Source organism: Agelaius tricolor, unplaced genomic scaffold, assembly GCF_023055355.1.
Source record: "Agelaius tricolor isolate 1412-34295 unplaced genomic scaffold, bAgeTri1.0.p SCAF_9, whole genome shotgun sequence".
In the NCBI taxonomy this organism is placed as follows: Eukaryota; Metazoa; Chordata; class Aves; order Passeriformes; family Icteridae; genus Agelaius; species Agelaius tricolor.
Window position 1 is genome coordinate 15,822,500 of NW_027269269.1, and position 18,567 is coordinate 15,841,066.

The 18,567-nt window shown below is 40.8% G+C and overlaps 1 protein-coding gene across 20 annotated transcripts in view; it reads right to left on the reverse strand.

Moving 5' to 3' along the window:
• Nucleotides 1-18,567, reverse strand: part of DLG2 (discs large MAGUK scaffold protein 2) — a 982,781-nt gene that overhangs the window by 621,254 nt on the left and 342,960 nt on the right. Inside the window, exon 1 of one of the 20 annotated variants that reach the window (XM_071432861.1) lies at nt 5,953-6,050. The exons of 18 other annotated variants lie outside the window; for them this stretch is intronic. Coding sequence is in view for 1 of the 2 variants with exons in the window: in XM_071432862.1 (XP_071288963.1) it covers nt 3,336-3,344 (9 nt within the window). In the remaining variant the exon portion in view is untranslated. Of the gene's footprint in view, nt 1-3,335; nt 3,360-5,952; nt 6,051-18,567 lie in introns of those variants that run through there. One more of the 20 variants, XM_071432862.1, reaches the window with a different exon arrangement.

An 18,567-nucleotide genomic window follows, 5' to 3' on the forward strand; every position in this document is an offset into this window, starting at 1 on the left:
ACCCATCTCCCTCTGGAACAGTAATCATAGAATGGTTTGGGTTGAAAGCAACTTTTTAAAGGCCATGTAGTTCAAATCTCCTTCAACAAGCAGGGATGTTTTCCACTAGGTCAAGTTGCTCAAAGGCCTGTCCAACCTGGCCCAGGATGTTTTCAAGGATGGGACATCTACCACCTCTCTGGGCAACCTGTGCCTGTGTTTCACCACCCCATTGGAAAACAAAAATTCCTTATATCTAGTCTAAATATAGTTTCCTTTAGTTTCAAACCATTACCCCTTGTTCTATCACAACAGAACCTGAGAAGATTTCTGTTCTCATATTTTATAGAGGCCTCTAAGTATTGAAAAGCAGCAGCACAGAGCCTTCTCTTCTCTAGACTGAGCAATCCAAACTCTCAGCCTTTCCTCATAGGAGAGACATCCCAATCCTCTGATCACTTTTGCACTTGCTCCAATGGGTCCATGCCTTTCCTTCACTGGGAATCCCAGAGCTGGATGCAGCACTCCAGGGGGAGTCTCACCACAGTGGAGTAGCTGGGGAGAATCACTTACCTCAACCTGCTGCTCACACTTCCCTCGCTCCAGCCCAGGATATGTCCCACCTTCTGGGCTGTGAGCTCATATCATTGAAGTCTTCCCAGGAAAGACCCCACAGTCACCAGATACCAGCTCAAGAGCTGCTAATTTGTGATCTCCCTAGACCTCATGCAAAACTGTGTTTGAATTGGTTCCAAGGGGTAATATAAGATTTAACTTTCATGTGCACTTTTAGAAACAGGGATAAGACAACTTTTTTTTGGTGTGTCCAAAGGCTCAAGGAGCAGACAAAGTCTGGGCTGATCCTGCCATGAGGAGGAGGTGAATAGGGCCACTGGGGTGGAGATGGAACAGAGAGCTCCAGGGACAGCTGTGTAGAAACACATTACTTGTTGTGAGATGTCATTGGGACTGCTGGGACCCACCTATTCCACTGTCATGAGCAGCATCTGCTCCATCACACACAGTGACAACTGATCTCATTTTCACAAATCACTGTATGGAGACAAGGATGAGCTACCAGTTGGTTCCTGCCAACAGAAGACCCTGCTGGTTCACTTCACCTAGAGATGACAGGGACATGGGGATAGAAAGTTCTCCTTAAGTGCCTTGCAATCTGAGCACGGAGGCAGAGAGAAAGGCAGAAGATAGACTGGATGCTCTGGAAAAAACCTATGCATCAAGAATTCACATGTGGTAGGCAGCTTGGAAAACATGACTCAATCTCCCCACCTGAAGATGGAATTAATGCCTTCTAATTAAATGCCCATATCTCTAAGTATGCCATCCTATAACAGTGATTTTTAAGTTAATGGGAATGCTCTTACAGAAAGTACTCATGTTCATAAGTGTTTACACATTATAAAGAGCCACATTCCCTACATTTGTAACTAGTGAAAAACTGTCTGAATTATTTATGAAAATAATTTTGATCTGTTAAATCATTTACAAAGTCACCAACTGCATATAATTTTTTTAAAGTAACTTCTCCAGCCAGGTATAAATTTCAAACAAAAATATGAGAGAGGGGAGAAAAAAATAATTAAATATCAGCTTGAAAGAGAAAATCAAGCATATTGCTGACAGTCCTCAACAGATACAAAACAGCTCCACTTATCTGAAGATTCCTATTTATATCTTGTATTAGCATTTTTAAGGTTTTCTGTGACAAATTAAAGAGAAATAAAGGCCTGAACCTGCTGGCACAGAGTGGAAACATGCACACAGAATATTTAGAAAATATATGCCTTACTTTAATGTCACTACGTAGGCCACTATGTAGGCCTACTTATTCCTCTACATTTTTATAGTGTAATAAACATGCACCTAAAAGAGCTTGAAATTATGAGTTTAGCAACCACATGCTAGAACTCACCAAGGACTAAGAGCTGCATTATTTACCCAGGCTGCTGGGACAAAGGAGGGCTTAGTCTACAGGGAATTTTGTGTTGATACCCTGTTGCTTTCACTAAACTGGCCAGCTCTGCTTGTCAATGTGTACTGAACACATCTTTGCTTTATGCATTGAGTGGAGGTGTCAGCTTGGCCACAGAACTCTCCTTGTGGTCACAAGCTCTGCACTCATGTCCTGTGTGCAAGCAAGACTCCTTCAGTAAGAAGCAGTAGGATTTGGTAGGAATTTTCCATTTGTTTTCCTGCCTCCCCCTGAATCCACTCTACTTCCATTGATGAGAAGTTTTTTCTGGCCTTCCAATTCTATCTTTTTTGTTTATTCTGAATCTTGGCGCTGATATCTTGACCAGCTTTCTCAAAATGTTGCAATGGAAGGAACAAGTAACAGTTAACTTCTATTTGTCCTCTCCATGTCACTCATGACTTTATAAATGAGTTGTACATCCTCTCTAGCTGGTCTATTTTCTGTTATGAAAATTTGTACCTTAATAGATCTCAGCCATTCTTATAAAAACAGCTTCCATATATTTGAAGATGATCACTAATTATCCCAACTTGTTCTACTGAATTCTTTCAAACTTCACCATAGCTCATACACTATAAAACCCCTAATGCCCTTGGTGTTTTCATCTAAAATCTCCCTGTCCCTCTCAAAGTGAGCATCCCAATGGCGACACTGCCCTGCAGAAAAATTCCTCCCATCTCTCGCTTACAGTATTTCTCTAAATATGGTCCAAGTTTTTTACATCAGCTTTGCAACAGCCTTTCATTTTTCCCTGAGACTCACTCTGGGATACATTTCTACACCATTACACCTTTCTCTGCTTTCTGGCTAATCAATACACATTTGGTATTAGTGCAATTGGATATCCCTTACAACATGCAACACTTAATATTTGTACTTCATGTTATTGCTTTCAGGCCATTTATTTATATTGAGCTTTACATATGACATTCCTCTGATAATTTCTGGTGTTCTGAAGGGTATGGACTTCAATAAAAAAAGCACTTGGAAGCAATTCTTCCTGGGATTTAGACTAGCTAGGGCACAGAGTGTTGCAGCACCAAAAAGTTTCAAAGGGGAAATCCACTTTCAAGAAATATATCACTGGTTTCTGAGGAGATACATGCACAACTTAAATCTCACTGCCTTTAGATCACACAGAATTGAAATGCTGGTGATCATTAATGGCCCACATAGATGGGAAACTGATAGGGACCATACCCAGCTGACAGCAAGTAAAGAATCTACTTTCTAATAGTCATGTGTGAAATCTTTTCATGATCTAAATAAAAAAAAAATTACCAAAAAAAAAAAGCCACAAAATTGAAACCAAATTAATAATCCCAAAAGAACCCCACAAGTAAAAACCCATTACTATTACCTTGACCATTTCCTGGAAGTATTTTGTAAGGCCCTGGATTAATTTTCAAATCTGGTTCCCATAACTGGCTTTTGGTGGAAAACCAGTGCCTCTACGACCATCTCGTGTACTGACACTTTCAGACTGCTGCTGGCAGCCTCAGAGAGGAACCACCAGAACCCAGCCTCTATTACTTGTGTCATATGGTACTACTATTTAGAGAGAAATAATAAGCATAAAGGAAGAGTGCTTGATGAAAGCAGAAGTAAAAATAAAACCGATGATACATCAGAATTCACGAGAAGGTCAGGCTATTTGACCCTTTGGAGAAGTGAATTTTCCACATTAGTAGCATTTTGAAAGAAAATCTGTAATCCTGATTGAAAAATATCATTCAACTGAGCTATAATTGCAGGCATAAATAAATAAATACAAAATAAGAGGACCAGGCCTAAATCTAAGTCCTATCATTTAAAGTCTTACATTACTTGCTCCTTATTATAGTGTGCAAGATTTGCTCTGGCTAAGGGTGAAGGCACTCTGGCTGGGAGAAGCAGATACACAATTTCATGCTAGAGTTGAACCCAGGCTGTCACCATATGTGCTAGAAACAGGAGAACACCTTTGGGTTCCTCTGTGAAATTTTACTCAGAAATTCCCCCTGACATATAGAGGAGGTGGTTCTGATTGCCAGATGTTTGAACTCTGACAATGTTTTTGGTTTTTACAATTTTTTCTACATATAAATGTACCCAACTTGCCAGTTGCCATTAAAAGTGAGCATTTTCTCAGCAGTCAGGAAGATTGTCAGTGATTTCCTTCAGATTCTTGTAACAGGAAATTCTGTTCTCATTTCTGGCAAATGCCACTATCCTCACAGCTTTTGGCATTTAATGGTTTTTCAGCTATGAAATTCTGATTCCATAAAAAAAACCAACAACCCAAACCCAAAAAAAACTCACAAATAAGAAACACAGTTGCAGTCACAGCTAAATTCTGTATCAAGTTTTCCACCAAAATTGTAATAAAAACATCTATATGACATCATCTACTTTGGCTCTCTGTTTGCTGGCATTTCTAACCTCACCATGCTAAGGACAGACCATGGATCTTGGACACAGTGGACACACAGGATCCCCTCGGGTGTATTTAGGGGAACAGGGGCTGCAGATCCCTCTACTAAATATACCCACTACACATTTGGGAAAAAAACACTGTCAACAAGGAAAAATCATCAATGCCCACCATTGCCTTTTTGTAGAGAGAGCTGCCCTTGACTCCAACCCAAGCAGAGGTGCCACCTGGCTGAAGAAAAAGATTTCTGAAAGACTTTTTATTCTCTCAACACTTCCTCTGTGTCTTTCTTGGTAACCTAACCAGTTCTTCACAGCAGGAAAAGAAAAGGTTACCCAGAGAAGGCTGGAAGGGTGTTGCTTTTGTGTGTGTGGCACAGACAGCAGCCTCTCTCTACCTCCATGGGCTGATGCCCATTCCCATGGCCTTAAATATGAGCTGTAAAGCCACATGGCTCACAAAAAATCAGATAGAGGAGAAGCAAGTTTAATTCTGGGTTGCCTGGGAATCCTATGAATTCTCTCATTCATAGGAACCTCTGGACCAGGCACTCTCAGTCACAGAGCTCCCTTGCTGCTCACAGTTCTGGCTTGACCCTCTTTGCTGGGGCACGTCCAGGGAGAAGCACAGGGCTAGTGACAACAATCCTTCCCAGTCAGCACAGACCACTGTCCCTTTACAGCACCCTTCTCTTTCTAGAATGCCTTTTAAAGCCAGGGCAGGGACTTTTCACCCTGACAGCACTGCCCAAACACTCTCTATCCCTAGGGCTAGACGGTACAAGCAGGGTCTGTCACTGTTGGCCAAAGAGAACAGTTCTGTAAATGGAAGACATTAAGGAAAAGCACACCTTCAACTCTGTGTAGGTTGAGAATGTCTCCTACTCCAATGCTCTACCACCCTGGGGAAGGGGAAAGACCTTCCTAAAATGATCTTATACAAAGGAAATGTGTCCTCCAAAGAGTCCATGGGAATAATTAAAAACTTAAGAGAGTTATAGGAGGACCCAGTGCACAGTCCTCTACAGATGACATTTTTAATGCCTCTGAGATGAGGAGCTAAGTGGAAAATCAATGCGCTTCTGAGGGAAAGGAGCCAACAGAGCTTAAACTGCTCCCAGTGGCTGCAGGCCTATGAGAGCCTGCAGAACCCTCCTGAGCCAGCCCCCAGCTCTGTGTGGTGACTGAAGACCATCTCCTCATCTACCACAGGTTGAAGGGGCTGATGCCAGGCACAGCATGGCCCCAAGACCATGGTGCCACAGGCACATTCAGAAATGCCAACATGGAAGCGATGTTAACACAAAGGAACAGGCACAAGCTCAGCTTTGGCTGTGGAACAGGAACCTCCCTGTCCTCCTCATAACTAAATTCACACCAGTCACCCAGGAAAGGAGTGCAAAAGAGCCCAGGACCAGAGCTGTTTGACTCTTGCCTGGCTGAGAGCTGTTGTGAGTCAGCCAGACAGACAGACGGAGAGAACCATAATTCTCAGGATGGCAGCATCCTTGGTGCTGCCCCATCCAGGTGTGGGAATGAGCAGGTTTGGGGCAGTGGTAGCTTACCTGGGGAGAGTTGCCCTCCTGCTTCTGTTCAGTCTGCAATGCAGCTGACTTGTCTGGAGCAAGCTTCCAGGAAAAACAAAAAAAGCAGGCTGGGCAAAGTCTGCTCACAGGCTCTGCTGCAGCAGGAGCATCCATCTTAGATCCAGTGGAGGAGGAGAGCTTGGACAAGCTCCCTTTTTAAAGCAACAGTGCTCCCATTGAGTCTGGCAAGGAAGGGGAGCGCTGTGCCCCCAGCAGTGGTTGTGCTGGATCTCTGAAGAGCACTTTATAGGCATTAGCTAATTGAGCTTTGCAAACACCCTTTCAGCAAATAAACATCACCTGTCAAGATTTACATGTGCAGAAAATAAGCTGAGCTAATGTCACCTGCTGCAGAAGTAGCCCATGATTTTAAGGTGCCTGGACCAAAAGTCTCTTGGCCTGATTTTTTTGGTGCATCTGTAGGTTCCTCTGACTCTGACAGCGCAGAACATCTGTATTCTGCTTGTAAATAAGAGTGAATATCTGCTTTTGAAAGCCAACCTCAGGGGTATTTCAAGTTGGAAATGCTATAAAACAGGCACAACAAATCACCAATCCTTAGGGTAATGGTGGCTTTTATGACTAAAGAGATCTCAGAAGAAAAGTCTAGAGTCAGGTTTAATCAGATTTTGACTGTCTGCTTCTTTTCATGCATCTAGACAGGTTGTGGCTTCCCCATGGATTCCTGTGGACCTGCTGACAGAGATTCAGGGTCTGAAAAGGAAAATAAAACTTTCCTTGTCCAGGACCACTTAGTCTGCATGACCTGAAGGACAAGATGGGACACCCTGTCTGGATCCATCGCTACCCTACAAAAACTGCCATTTGGAAAACAGAACAGTTATCCTGAGTTTTTCCTTCTGTGGCCACTGGCCACTCTATAAAATGGAGACAACAGGTAGGAAGCAGGGACATGTGGGACATGCCACATGGCTGGGAGCTGGTATTAACAGAGTGGTACAAGAGGTTTGTTCAGTTTGCTCTTTATTCTCTTCAGACCATATTTTTGTTCTATGGTGGACCCTTAATAAACATCACACTTTTAGCTCTTAGAGTGCTTGACTAAAGAGCTATAAAAGATGCCTCAGAGGCTGCCCCTCTACCAGGTTGTTGATGCTGTAGCAGTACTCAACCCAGGCCCAGATTTTTAGTTAGATAGATGCATTCTGGTACCTCGTGGGATTTTCCCTTGTAGGCTGAACAAGTTTCAAATTAAAATTAAAAAACAGGGCAAGTAAGAACACCCACTAGGGCCTACTTGTGATTGTAGTACATAAATAGCTTTAAAAGTCTCAGGTTTCTCTCATGCAGGGCTCCAAACTGGAGAATTCTCTTCCCTTACAGCAATAAGACAACAACTGAAGCTCCTGTTGTCCTTCAAATTGTGCTTCAAGGTACAGCCATGTTTTCAGACAGCCTTTTTTTTCCTCCAAACCTTCCAGATGTGTGAGAGCTACAAGCTGAGTATTCCCCAAAGGGACAGGCCTAAAGGAATTCAAAGTCCTTCGTTAGGCACTCTGTCAATGCTGCAAGCATTGCTATTTAATTGATGTACTCTTTTTATTACATGTGCCCTAAGGGAGTGTGCTGACCAAAGTGTCTTGTAAATTGAATAAATAAACAAATACATAAGCAAGCATCACTGCCTTGACCAGCTCATGGTGTGACAGGAAAGTCTGTGTGGTTTAATGTGGTTTTAGACAACAACCCAGCTGTCTGGAATGGCTTGTTTGATCCTCACTAACCCTGGCAGGCTCTTCCAGCCCCTTCCTCTACCTCAGCAAAGACCGAGGATGCCTCTCTTACTTTTCAGATTTCTAAGGTCACTTTACTGATTAAATATGTCATTTTAAAAGCTTCCTGTAATGTAAAAACCGCCAATTTCCTTCCTTCATCTGGAAAATGGGTGAATAATTTCATCATTTGCTGTTAAAAGGAATGAAGTAGTATTCTTCTCCCATTCTTTCCCTTTCCCCTGTTGTTGACCTGCCCCACTTCACAGCTCTGCAAAGTCATGATCTCTTTTCATTCTTACTTGTGTGTTGTTTAGAACAAAGTACTTCTCAAATATATATTTTAACAAAACCTTAGAAAATATAGCTGTAGCAGTCAGAGTCAGGATTACAGTGCAAATAAAAAAAAAAAAAAGGTGCCAGCTGGGGAGATAAACTGGCTTAAGAGAAAGGACAGCAAACAATATAGATATGGGAACCATTACCCAGTAAGGGCTGGCCACCCAAAGCCTTGCACTGCTGCTTGAGCAGGTTTTACAGCCTGTGCACATTGCTGGGCTGCCTCACAAAAAGCACTATCAGTGCCCCAGCTGGCTTGTACACACCTAGAAGAACTGAAGCCACATGCAGTCAGGTCTTCATGCTCATGAATGTTATGCATGTGAGAGATTTTACAGCTGTGAGTCATCATCTTTGCCTACATTCATGTGCTCCCTTCCACTCTGGAAGGAAAGAGCTTTCATTCACGAAAAGAGAAAATATAGGTTTCAAGACAGATCATGATGCAATCACACTCTTTTATAGTGTTCAGCTTCTCGTTATGAAATATGATTCCCCTGAGGCATGACTATAGAGTGTGGAAAAGTGAGTTAAAATGGAAAACAGGTTGTGCCAGCCACGCCTCTAGGACTGCCCAAATCACTTCCTCTGACTGTAGACTTCCCTCATGGAGCTGTTTAAAATTTTCAGGACAGTTATCTTAGACTGTCTTCACATTAAAATGCAGTAAGTGTTGTTAGGATGATCTTTAATATAGAGCTTAAAGAGACTGAAGAAATGAAGATGAACTGAACTTGAGACTGAACATAGCCCACGTATGTCCCAGAGCTCCGTGCTCTTTCCCCTTCAACCATGTTGCAAAATTATTTTGGGGCAGGGTAGGTGCCATAGTCAGGCTTTTATGTGAGCCAAGCAAAAAGAAAACAATATACCCTATTTCTCCCAAATATGTGAGGCCTCTGTTCTCCTTGGGGCAGATACTGGCCAAATCAAATTGAGATAAAATCAAAATCGGGAAAAATGTCAGAGAAGGGTTATTTCTGAGGGGACATTTGCAGAATCCTTCAATTTGGATATACTCCTAAAATTGTTTCAGAATAGGAAAATAAGGCAGGATGCCTGCTTTTTTGCCATGAGAAACTGGAAATGTTTGACCTTAACATATGATTAGCTGTTAAATGACTTTCAAGGAGACTTTCCTAGGATAATCTACTTAGCCTTTAGCACTCATTTATCGCTTCATAGTGGAGATTAGGGTTAATTGTCAAGAACAGCATTACTTAGAGTATCAACTACATTTTTTTCAGTTAAGTAAATTATTCCTTTATGGGAATAATGAGAAAATTTTATGTCCTCTTTTCCTGTATTTTATGTATTGTTATGGAATAGGTGACCATGAAAGTCATGTAAGGAATGATGGAAATTAAGCACTCTACAGTTGAGAAAAAAATCACCAAAAGAACTGATGGACTTGTGGTCACCCAGAAGGTTCTTAATATATTTCTGAATTATGGATATGATGGTCATCACTTTTTGCTACCAGGTATTGGCCTAGACAATGGTTCTAGGTAGAAATTAAAGAATCCTGATAAATTCTTAAGTAATTAAATCAAGGCGAGACTCAGTGTCTGGACAATGAAAAAAGATTGTGGTTAAGTTTATGATTTCTAGACATGCTCTAGATGCTTACAAAAAAATTATGTCCAACTGAATCTAACTCAGGCCAAGAAATTCAGCATACTTCATAATGAAACCTCTTCAGGGCTCTTCCCCTGCAACTCACACAGGCCACATCCAAAGCACTTGATCTTGGGTTTCTGTGGGGATTGAAAGACATGGACCATGCTATACTAGCAAAGCCAGTTTATTACACAACTCACTCATATTATTTATAGTTCTCTAAGTTCAATGCTGAATTTTCCACTGGGACCCCTTTGCTCCTGTGTTCTCATGCAATCTTTTTGGTTATCAGGTCCTTGTTACATTCTTTTGTGTTAGCAATGTCCTTGTTACATTCTCTCTTGTCAGAGCAGTTAGACTGACCAGACATGATGTCTTCACTTCTGTTCTTGCCTTGAGTTTATCTCTCCCACAGCTTCCACTGTCCCTGGGCCAAGAGGTCAGCAGCATCATCCAGCTCAGCTTCTGTAGCTGTCTGATCTTCCACAGGTTTCCGTGACACTAGAAATCTGTGTTTCCTCTGTGGGTGTATGGGGATCCTAAATATCCTGGGATTGTGCTGGACAACTCTGTAGTTTCCAGACTGTGCACTTTCTTCTCTAGCAATTTTTGTGTCATGGGATATGCCCCAGAATGTTTGTTTGGCTCCAAAAGCAAGTCAAAGAGTGAATTTACATTACGCAACATGTACAGAGGATGAGGCCCTTTGAATTAGCTGGGAAGCTAAAGATATACATGGAGACACTGACACTGGATTTTTATCACAACGGGTCCTCATACATAAGAAGGAATTGTAATCAAATCCTAGGAGGCAGCTGAGAGGTGGCAATCAGAATCTCCAGGATTAGAGAATGGTGTTTATCACTAATCCTTGCTCAAAATGACATAGGACTAAGGGTAATGGTTTTAAACTGAAGGAGCCGTAGTTTAGGTTAGATATAAAGAAGAAGATTTTTACAAGGAGAGTGGCACAGTTTGTTCAGAGAGATGGTAGATGCTCCATCCCTGCAAACCTTCAAGATCAAGATGCAGAGGGCTCTGAACAAGTGGGTGTAGTCGGAGATGTCCCTGAACATTGTAGAAGGGTTGGAATAAATGGCATTTACAGGTTCCTTCCAATCTACCCTATCCTATAATTCTATGATTCTGTGATTCTCTGACATTACTCTTGTCTTGTTCTGGGACATTCAAACACCAAGAGCCCTCTTCAGCAAAGGTAGTTTGCCAGAGTACCCTGTTGTGACTGCTTTCAGTCTGAAAACACTCAAGGGTCAGGTTGATTGAAAAATTACCTTAATTTAGCAATTGATTCTGCCTCAAATAAATTGCTCCCATATGTTTACTGCTAATCTATGGAAAGTCCTCTTTTACTGGAAATGAAATTAAATTCCCTCACATTTTTCACAGGATAAAAGTACAGACACAGTCAATCACATGCTCAACAGACATGTGATGTCACTTTACCATGAGTTCAAATAGGCAGAGGAGTGTGCAGGACTGTGGTCTTTAGCTTTTGTTATTATTACCTCTGTTTCAGTATTATCATTTAAAAGATCTTTGTCCTCTCATAAATACTTCCCTCAGTTTATTTCTGCCACTTCCTAACATATGAATTTTCCTATATTTCTCAAAGGGTAATGTCCATGTACATGCAGCCAATGTTAGAATCTCAAGCACAATTTTCTGTCTTTTATTTAGTGATTACTGCAAATTAAATTTGTACTATACTGTGTGAGATGAAAATGCCACCCCCGAAGGCTTAGTAATCAAAGTCAGACCATTGAAAATTGTTCTGGAGAGGTGAAAAATACATATTTATCGATATATTAATTAAAATATAGGTAACTCATCTTCAGGTATTATTAAAAATTACAGTGTTTAAAGAAAGCAATTCATTCAGCTGTGAATATATTCTTGTTTTACTCTGGATGATTAACAGAAATAGTGAATTGCTGGAATTCTATTATTTTAATCGGAAACCACTTTTCTGAATAAGATAAACTGCCAGCCATAACCAATAATTATACCTTTTTTCCTAAGTATATGCAATAGTGGTGTCTGGTTTTGACTATTGCATTTTCAGCCATAGGAAGGAGCTAAAGTTACATAAATTTCCTGGAAGAGTACTTAGACAGCTGTTTACCTGAAATTGTGCTTGTTTCTGGCATCAGTCTGATATACAAGTTATTTTATCATTGTGGCATAGAAGTAATAAAGAAATTGCTGAACTATTAGTACACAATTTATGCTTGCCTGTGTACCTCACAAAAAGATGCTTTTGTATTTTTGACGAATATTGCTAGTGATAACACCAATATATGGCTTCAGTTTTACTTCCTTTGCTGGATCTTTATGTGCAACAACAGATTTAAACAATTTAGCACATGAGAATAAATATTAAAAGAAGAGGCATTTATGTAGCTCCTCCGAGTTTAACAATGCTTGCACATCAAATTCTCCATCTATGTACCAGGGACAAACACAGCTACACTTGGTTTTAATGGGAAATATTTGTGTTAATATTCCACGTATCTATGCAGACTGAAATTAGGTGCTGTCTAACTTTAAAGGATGCTATTCTGTAAATTGGAGTTGTCAGGCTGAGCCAGGCTCATGCTGGAGAACTGGCAAGAGCCAAAAGGTGGGAAACTGCCTCACCACCAAGGCAGAATGGCAAACCACAGCTGAACCTCCCTCTAACGTCCATATGAGATTTCTGGTTACTGGTAAAAATTACTTTTCTAGGATAAACTGGTTGCCCCTAGGATTCCTCACTTCATGTCCTATATTTGGATAACAACCATCTGGGAGGTCCTTACATCTGTAAACCTGAGCTGTCTTTAAATTAAGAGAACTATTTACAGGACTTCTGTAACTGAAGGTGATGGTGCAGTCACGTGAGTGTAGGTTGACATCCTGAGGCTCTGTCAGCTGTTCCTTCCTGCCACCTGTACCTACCCCTCCATGTCCCAGGCAGTCTTCTCTTCCCTCTCTGCTGGCACATCCCATCTCTGCCAGAATATCATGAAGCTTGTGTCAGATCTTGGCACAGGAACATAAAGATGAGAAGCTGAGCAGGATTCAAGAGCCATGGGAGAATTATATCTACTACTGTGGCTGCTGATCCATTATGAGAATCACAGCCAGAAACTCCCATCTGGAGTCTCCCACCAACTGCTCCTGGGCAGGTTTCGATGCAGTGGCATCAACAAGTTGAAACTTTGCCCTAGAGAGGAGTTTAAGCAGAAGTGGAAACTCCACCCATAATTAGTCCCTCTTATTTGAGATCTCAGGATGCACATGGATCATATTTTAAAGCATTTCTGTGCAATTAGGTGGGTAAGAAACATCCTCTAAGGAGGGCTATATTAGAAACATCCAAAGGAGGGTTGATTTTAAATTTCACTACTCTGTTCTACTGAAAAACCTGAAAAATATCTTGAGACAGAGGAACACAGTTATGAACTGACCGTTCCTGATACTAGATATTTCTGTAGAGGTTTCTTACGGCTATCTTGCACAAAGCAATATATTGCCATTTTTTCAGTACAGACACATTTCTCATCTGACAGTTCTAAGAATGTTTCTTTTTTTGTACAGAAAGGAAGACAGAAGACTAGGACGTTTTTACTTGGAGCAAGGAATGTTCTATGCCATGCATTATTTAATGAGGAAAAATGTAGATCACAGAATCTCAGGATAATTCATGTTGGAAGGGAACTCAGGCAGCCCTTGGTCCAAACTTCCCCTCAAAGCAGGATCAACTATGAAGGCAGAAGAGGTTGCTCAGGGCTTTTTTCAGTTAGGTCCAGAAAGATTCCAAGGATGGAGACTGCACTGCGTCTCTGGAAAACCTGGCCCACTGTTGGGCTGTTGCAGAATGAACCATGTGTCCTTATGTCCATTTTGAACCTCTCTCATTTCAATCTAGGACAATTACCCCTCATCCTTCCACCATTTGCCATTCAGGTCAGTGATTATTTGCTCTTGAAATCATGCCTTCCTAAAGGCTGAATGAGCCTTGGTCTTTGTCCCTCTTTGTCCCTTTTCCTCAAAGGGAAAGTGCTCCAGCTCTGACATCTGAATGGGCATCTCCTAAACTTGCTCGTATTTAATAAACATCTGCTTTGTTCTGGAAGATGCATGGAGTTTAACAAGCTTTGAGAAGAGGAAAGTAACCTCTTTCCTGGATAGCCTGGCTCTGCTCTTGCTTATACACGTTGAATTTAATGAAGTTTTTGTTGGCCTTATTCTCTGGACCATCCAGGTCTGTAGATGGCAGCCCTGTCTTTAAGCATGTCAACTTCTCCCTGCATTGTGGTGTTTGCTGACGTGCACGTGCTCCTCATCCCCAGACTCTGCTAGAGACCAACTGATAAAGAGCAAAGATCCTAGAATAGATTTTTGTGATACACTTGCCGTCAAGGTAGAGGGTGACCCACTAACCAGTGCCCTCCAAGTCTGGTCATTCAACTAGCTTGTTCCTTATCTAGCTGTCCAGAACCCTGGATACAAGAGGAGGCAAGTCAAAAGTCTTAAAATTATATCCCTGGGTACTTCTCATTTACATGACTATTCATTTTATTATAGGTTTATGGCAACCATGGCCTTGCCTGAGGTAATAAAATGCAGATGTATGGACACCACTGCATTTTAACAACATTTTGGATGACCTAGAAGAAGCTGGATTACAAACAGAATGTAATTCAGGATGAGATTTGTAGAGATTAGGAGGATCACAGAAAGCAACTATATTCATACGCTCTTTCCATAAACAAACTGTCCTACTGTTACTGCACCAGAAAAGCTCCCTGGGAGAGAAAGGATGGAAGGACAAAACAAACAAAGGCACAAATGAGGAAAGAGAAATGGCACACAATCAAAAGCATGTTGGTAGGGAATGAGAGGGGCAAGCCGAGCTGAGCACCCATGAGGGCAGTCTATTCCCTGGAGGTGCCAAATAGACCAGTGAACACCACGCACTGGTGCTCACAGGCGACAGGAGGAGGGAAAGAAAACAGGACTTAATATCTATAGAGCCTCCACCATAAAATCTCTCTTGCAGCCAGTGGGTTTGCCCATGCCTGAGGGAAGTTGGTGATGAAGTTTGATGTGTGCCTGGGGCCCTGGTGAGGAGAGACTTTGCATCCAGGGACAAGATAGGGGGAAAAGGAGGCACTGATCCGTGACAGCCCAGTGCTCAGCAGGGATGTTCAATGTTTTCAAACTAAAAATGCAAATCCTACAACTTTTTAAAAGTAGATCTGTTAAGATTTAAAATTTAATAAATTATTACATTTAAAATTCAAACACGCACAGTTTATGCTAAACCTGGGCTTACTACAATTATTACAACCAATTAAAGATATAAGAAAGTGTATTGCAACAGTTATTAATTCCCAGATTTGAATGAGTTAAGGAGTACTACCTTCTCCAATAATGGCACAGCTGAAAGTGAGAAAATGCTGCTTTTTTTACAACAGCTTGATCTTCATAAATATGTCAAATTACTCTGTATTGTACTTTTTACAAAAGACTGTATGCAAATATTTACATGTTTTCCAAAGGCCAGTACTTTCTGCTTTTGTTGTGTAAATAAGCATTTGCCTTCATTTCTTTGAGTTTCTGTTTATTATCAGATTCAACAGGAATATTTTCATCATGTGAATTAATCCACTGAAACCTGAGAAAAAGAATCAGAAATTAATTAGCCAACATGTTCTCCTTTTACAACTTACAAATAGAAGTCAGATAGGAGAATATGAGAGCTACAGTAACTAAAATTTAAGGAACAAATGACCCACTTTTGAAAGTACCTAAAAACATGAGACTTTGAAAAGTATCTACCAAGACTAGCTCTCAGGTCTGCTTTAGTTCAGCTACACTGGTAGTATTGAAAGGGAAGTGCTTGGCTGCTCAGTGGTTTTGAAAATCCCAGGGGTTACCTCTTTGTTCTGTTACACACCATCACATCAGATTTTCAATTCACATCTTTCCAATGAATTAGCCTCCAGTTAAACTCAAATCTAATTTTAAAATAAAAAAAATTAAGACAGAGAAAATATCTTATAAGTGATCAAATTTATTCAATGGATGTGTGAGTATCAGTATATCCTTCCCTCTAGGAAATAAGGAAAACCAAATTTTCTTTAAAAACTGTGTCTGTCTGCACAGCATTACATTAAGTCACTGGACCAGTAATTGTGAAAGATTCCTTAGGACATAAAATGCATACAAAATTAAAAAAAAAAAAAAAGACAGTTTAACTTAAGATTTCATGCTTTTGATTAAATTCATGTTTCTGACCAGTGATTTAATTCACTTTGACTTAAGTCAATCTACATTGCCTCAGGTTCCCTATCTGTGTATTTCACTTTTATAAAATGGATGATATTAGGATGAGTTCCTTTCATTAGCCAGTGTGCCTCATTAGGAAGAGGAATGCTTCTTACAGCTAAATTGGATTTTGCTCTACTCTATGGTTCCTTGGTCCTTTGCTGATTTTTCCTTCAGTAATCAGCCAGAAACACAAGGGTTTTTTGTGATGTGGACACTTGTCCACTAGATGCTGCACTAAGCCCACCTACTTATTTCATACCTCCATCCTGCTGTGGACAGAAACTGGACTTCTCTGACTAATTCCTTCAGTTAGCCAAGTTACCTTGGCTAGATGTGAGGTGCATGAGCTTATGGAGACAAGGTGCTTTCATCTAATAGCTCAGCTTGGTTTCATCTTTGGTCTCAGACTGGATGGTTACTTGCCAGAGTAACCACTAACACAGGTTAGTGGTTATGAGCTATTCTACACACCTATACACTCACAAATATTCACTCTGACATACTGAAAGAGGCTTTAAGTCCCTTTCTCCAATTTTGTACCCCTCTTTAAAGAGGGGACACAGCATCTTCTGGGTTCTGGAGCATGCTCTAATTGCATAGATGTGAAACAAAGAGTAGTTGCAGACTTTGCTGTCTGCTCCTGGGGCTCAGGACTGCTGGGGTGAAGCCCAGAACCAGCAAGGCAGCTGATGCTGTGGCTCACTTGTAAAAGTAAGTGCCTATGCTCTCCAGGATTGGGAAATTTTACATTTGTTTCTCTCCTCAGATTTTTCTACTGCTGAGTTCAAACAGAACTCAAGCAGAAGAGTTCAAGCAGAAGAATTGTGACTCTGTGCAATCTAATAATTTCCACTTTAAAAAAGCCAGCCAGCTCCAACATTATTCCAGGAGGGAAGATGACATTGGAGTGGAAGAGATGGCAAAGCTACATGAAGGTCCTGTCAGAAACAGACACACACATACACATAGACCATGGGCAAAATCTAGGGCTTTTACAGCTCTTTGACTATGCCCAAGATTAGGGAGCCATGGAGGTGGTTTAAACAATTCATCTTTACACTCAGTTGCTTAAGTTGTACTGCAAGTTTAATTTTGCCCAATTGTCTTTTAAGCCATTTCCTCAGGATGTGATTTACTGGTCCAAACAAACATTTCCAAAGTGACACAGAATAAGTAGTTAATTCACCAAACATTAACTCTGTGTAAGTTTTTTTCTTATACAACTGCCATAGGAGGCCACATATTCTTGTACATCCCATATTGGTTTCCCAATCCCTTGAGAAAGATATGAGTTCCTTCCTCTGATATATTTCAGGCCATGTGTCCTTATTGGGACAAATCAAGCTATCACAACATGCTTAAATTTAATTAACTTTTACTATACCTATTTTACTATCCCTTATGTGTGCACACTGGTGATCAAACTTAAAATCTTGGCAACATTAAAAAAAAAATCTTATTATCCTTTACCTTAAATAATATATGTCAAAAACAGATACTGTGATTTTTATTTATTATACTATAATTGTGCTGTATATCTTGCTTCAATCAATTCTAAAATTGACTGAAATGAACCGATTTTGTTCATTGGGCAAAACCATGGTAATTTTCGAATAAAAAAACAGACCTATGCTTGAACTCCAGCCTTCTCCTTCCAAAGCATGTTACCCTTTATTTTGGAGCTAGTTCTTTAATACAGATTCACAACAGAGCAATGGATACAGAATGAGCTGATTTCCCAAACTGTGCTTGCCTCCTTGATGGAGAGTGGGAACAAAGGTGGATTAAGGCATTTTACTGTGGTCCACTGTGACACAGGATCAAGACAATATCCACAAACTATGAGATGGCTACTCCTCATGAGGGCCAAGAATTTTAACCCACCACTGAGTTTTCCATGTTATATTTAGCTTCTTATGTGGAAAGGAAAAAAAAAAAAAACAACAACCCAGAACATGACCTGAGCTATCTTTGAATGCTACTCCTTTCCCAGCTACTTGTCTCCTCCATCCAAGTAGGGAAACAATCGACACTGGCTGCTTCCCTATGGCTTAATTCCTCTGCTCACTTGCTGATCCCAGGTTGGGATATTACAAGGTTCTAAATATCTCACAGCATTTTTTTGGAAAAAAAAGAGAAGAAAGCCCATTTGTTCTCCTTGAGCTGAAATTGGAATTCCAGCTGGGGAAATCTTAAACCAGGTCCCCAGCATTGTGCCAGAAGGATATGTACTCCAGTCATCCCACGTGCTGAGCACATCTCACACAGACCCCATTTTCTGCTGATGCTGTGGCTCTCTTGTAAAAGGAACTGGACTGCAGCACTGTGAGCACTGGTATTTTGTATTGAAAACCAATTTTTAAAAGGTGCCATTGTTCTAGGTCCCCAGGGCAGATACACAAGTTCCAGAAGATACCTGCTCTAGGGGAGTCAGGCACTATGTATCACCAAGCCTGGGAACAAAGGATTCCCTCTTTCCCTCCCTCAAGGTTTTCTTTATTCAGTAGGCAGAGTCAGCACAGTTAATATTATGATATACAAGGACCTCACAACTTAAATAATC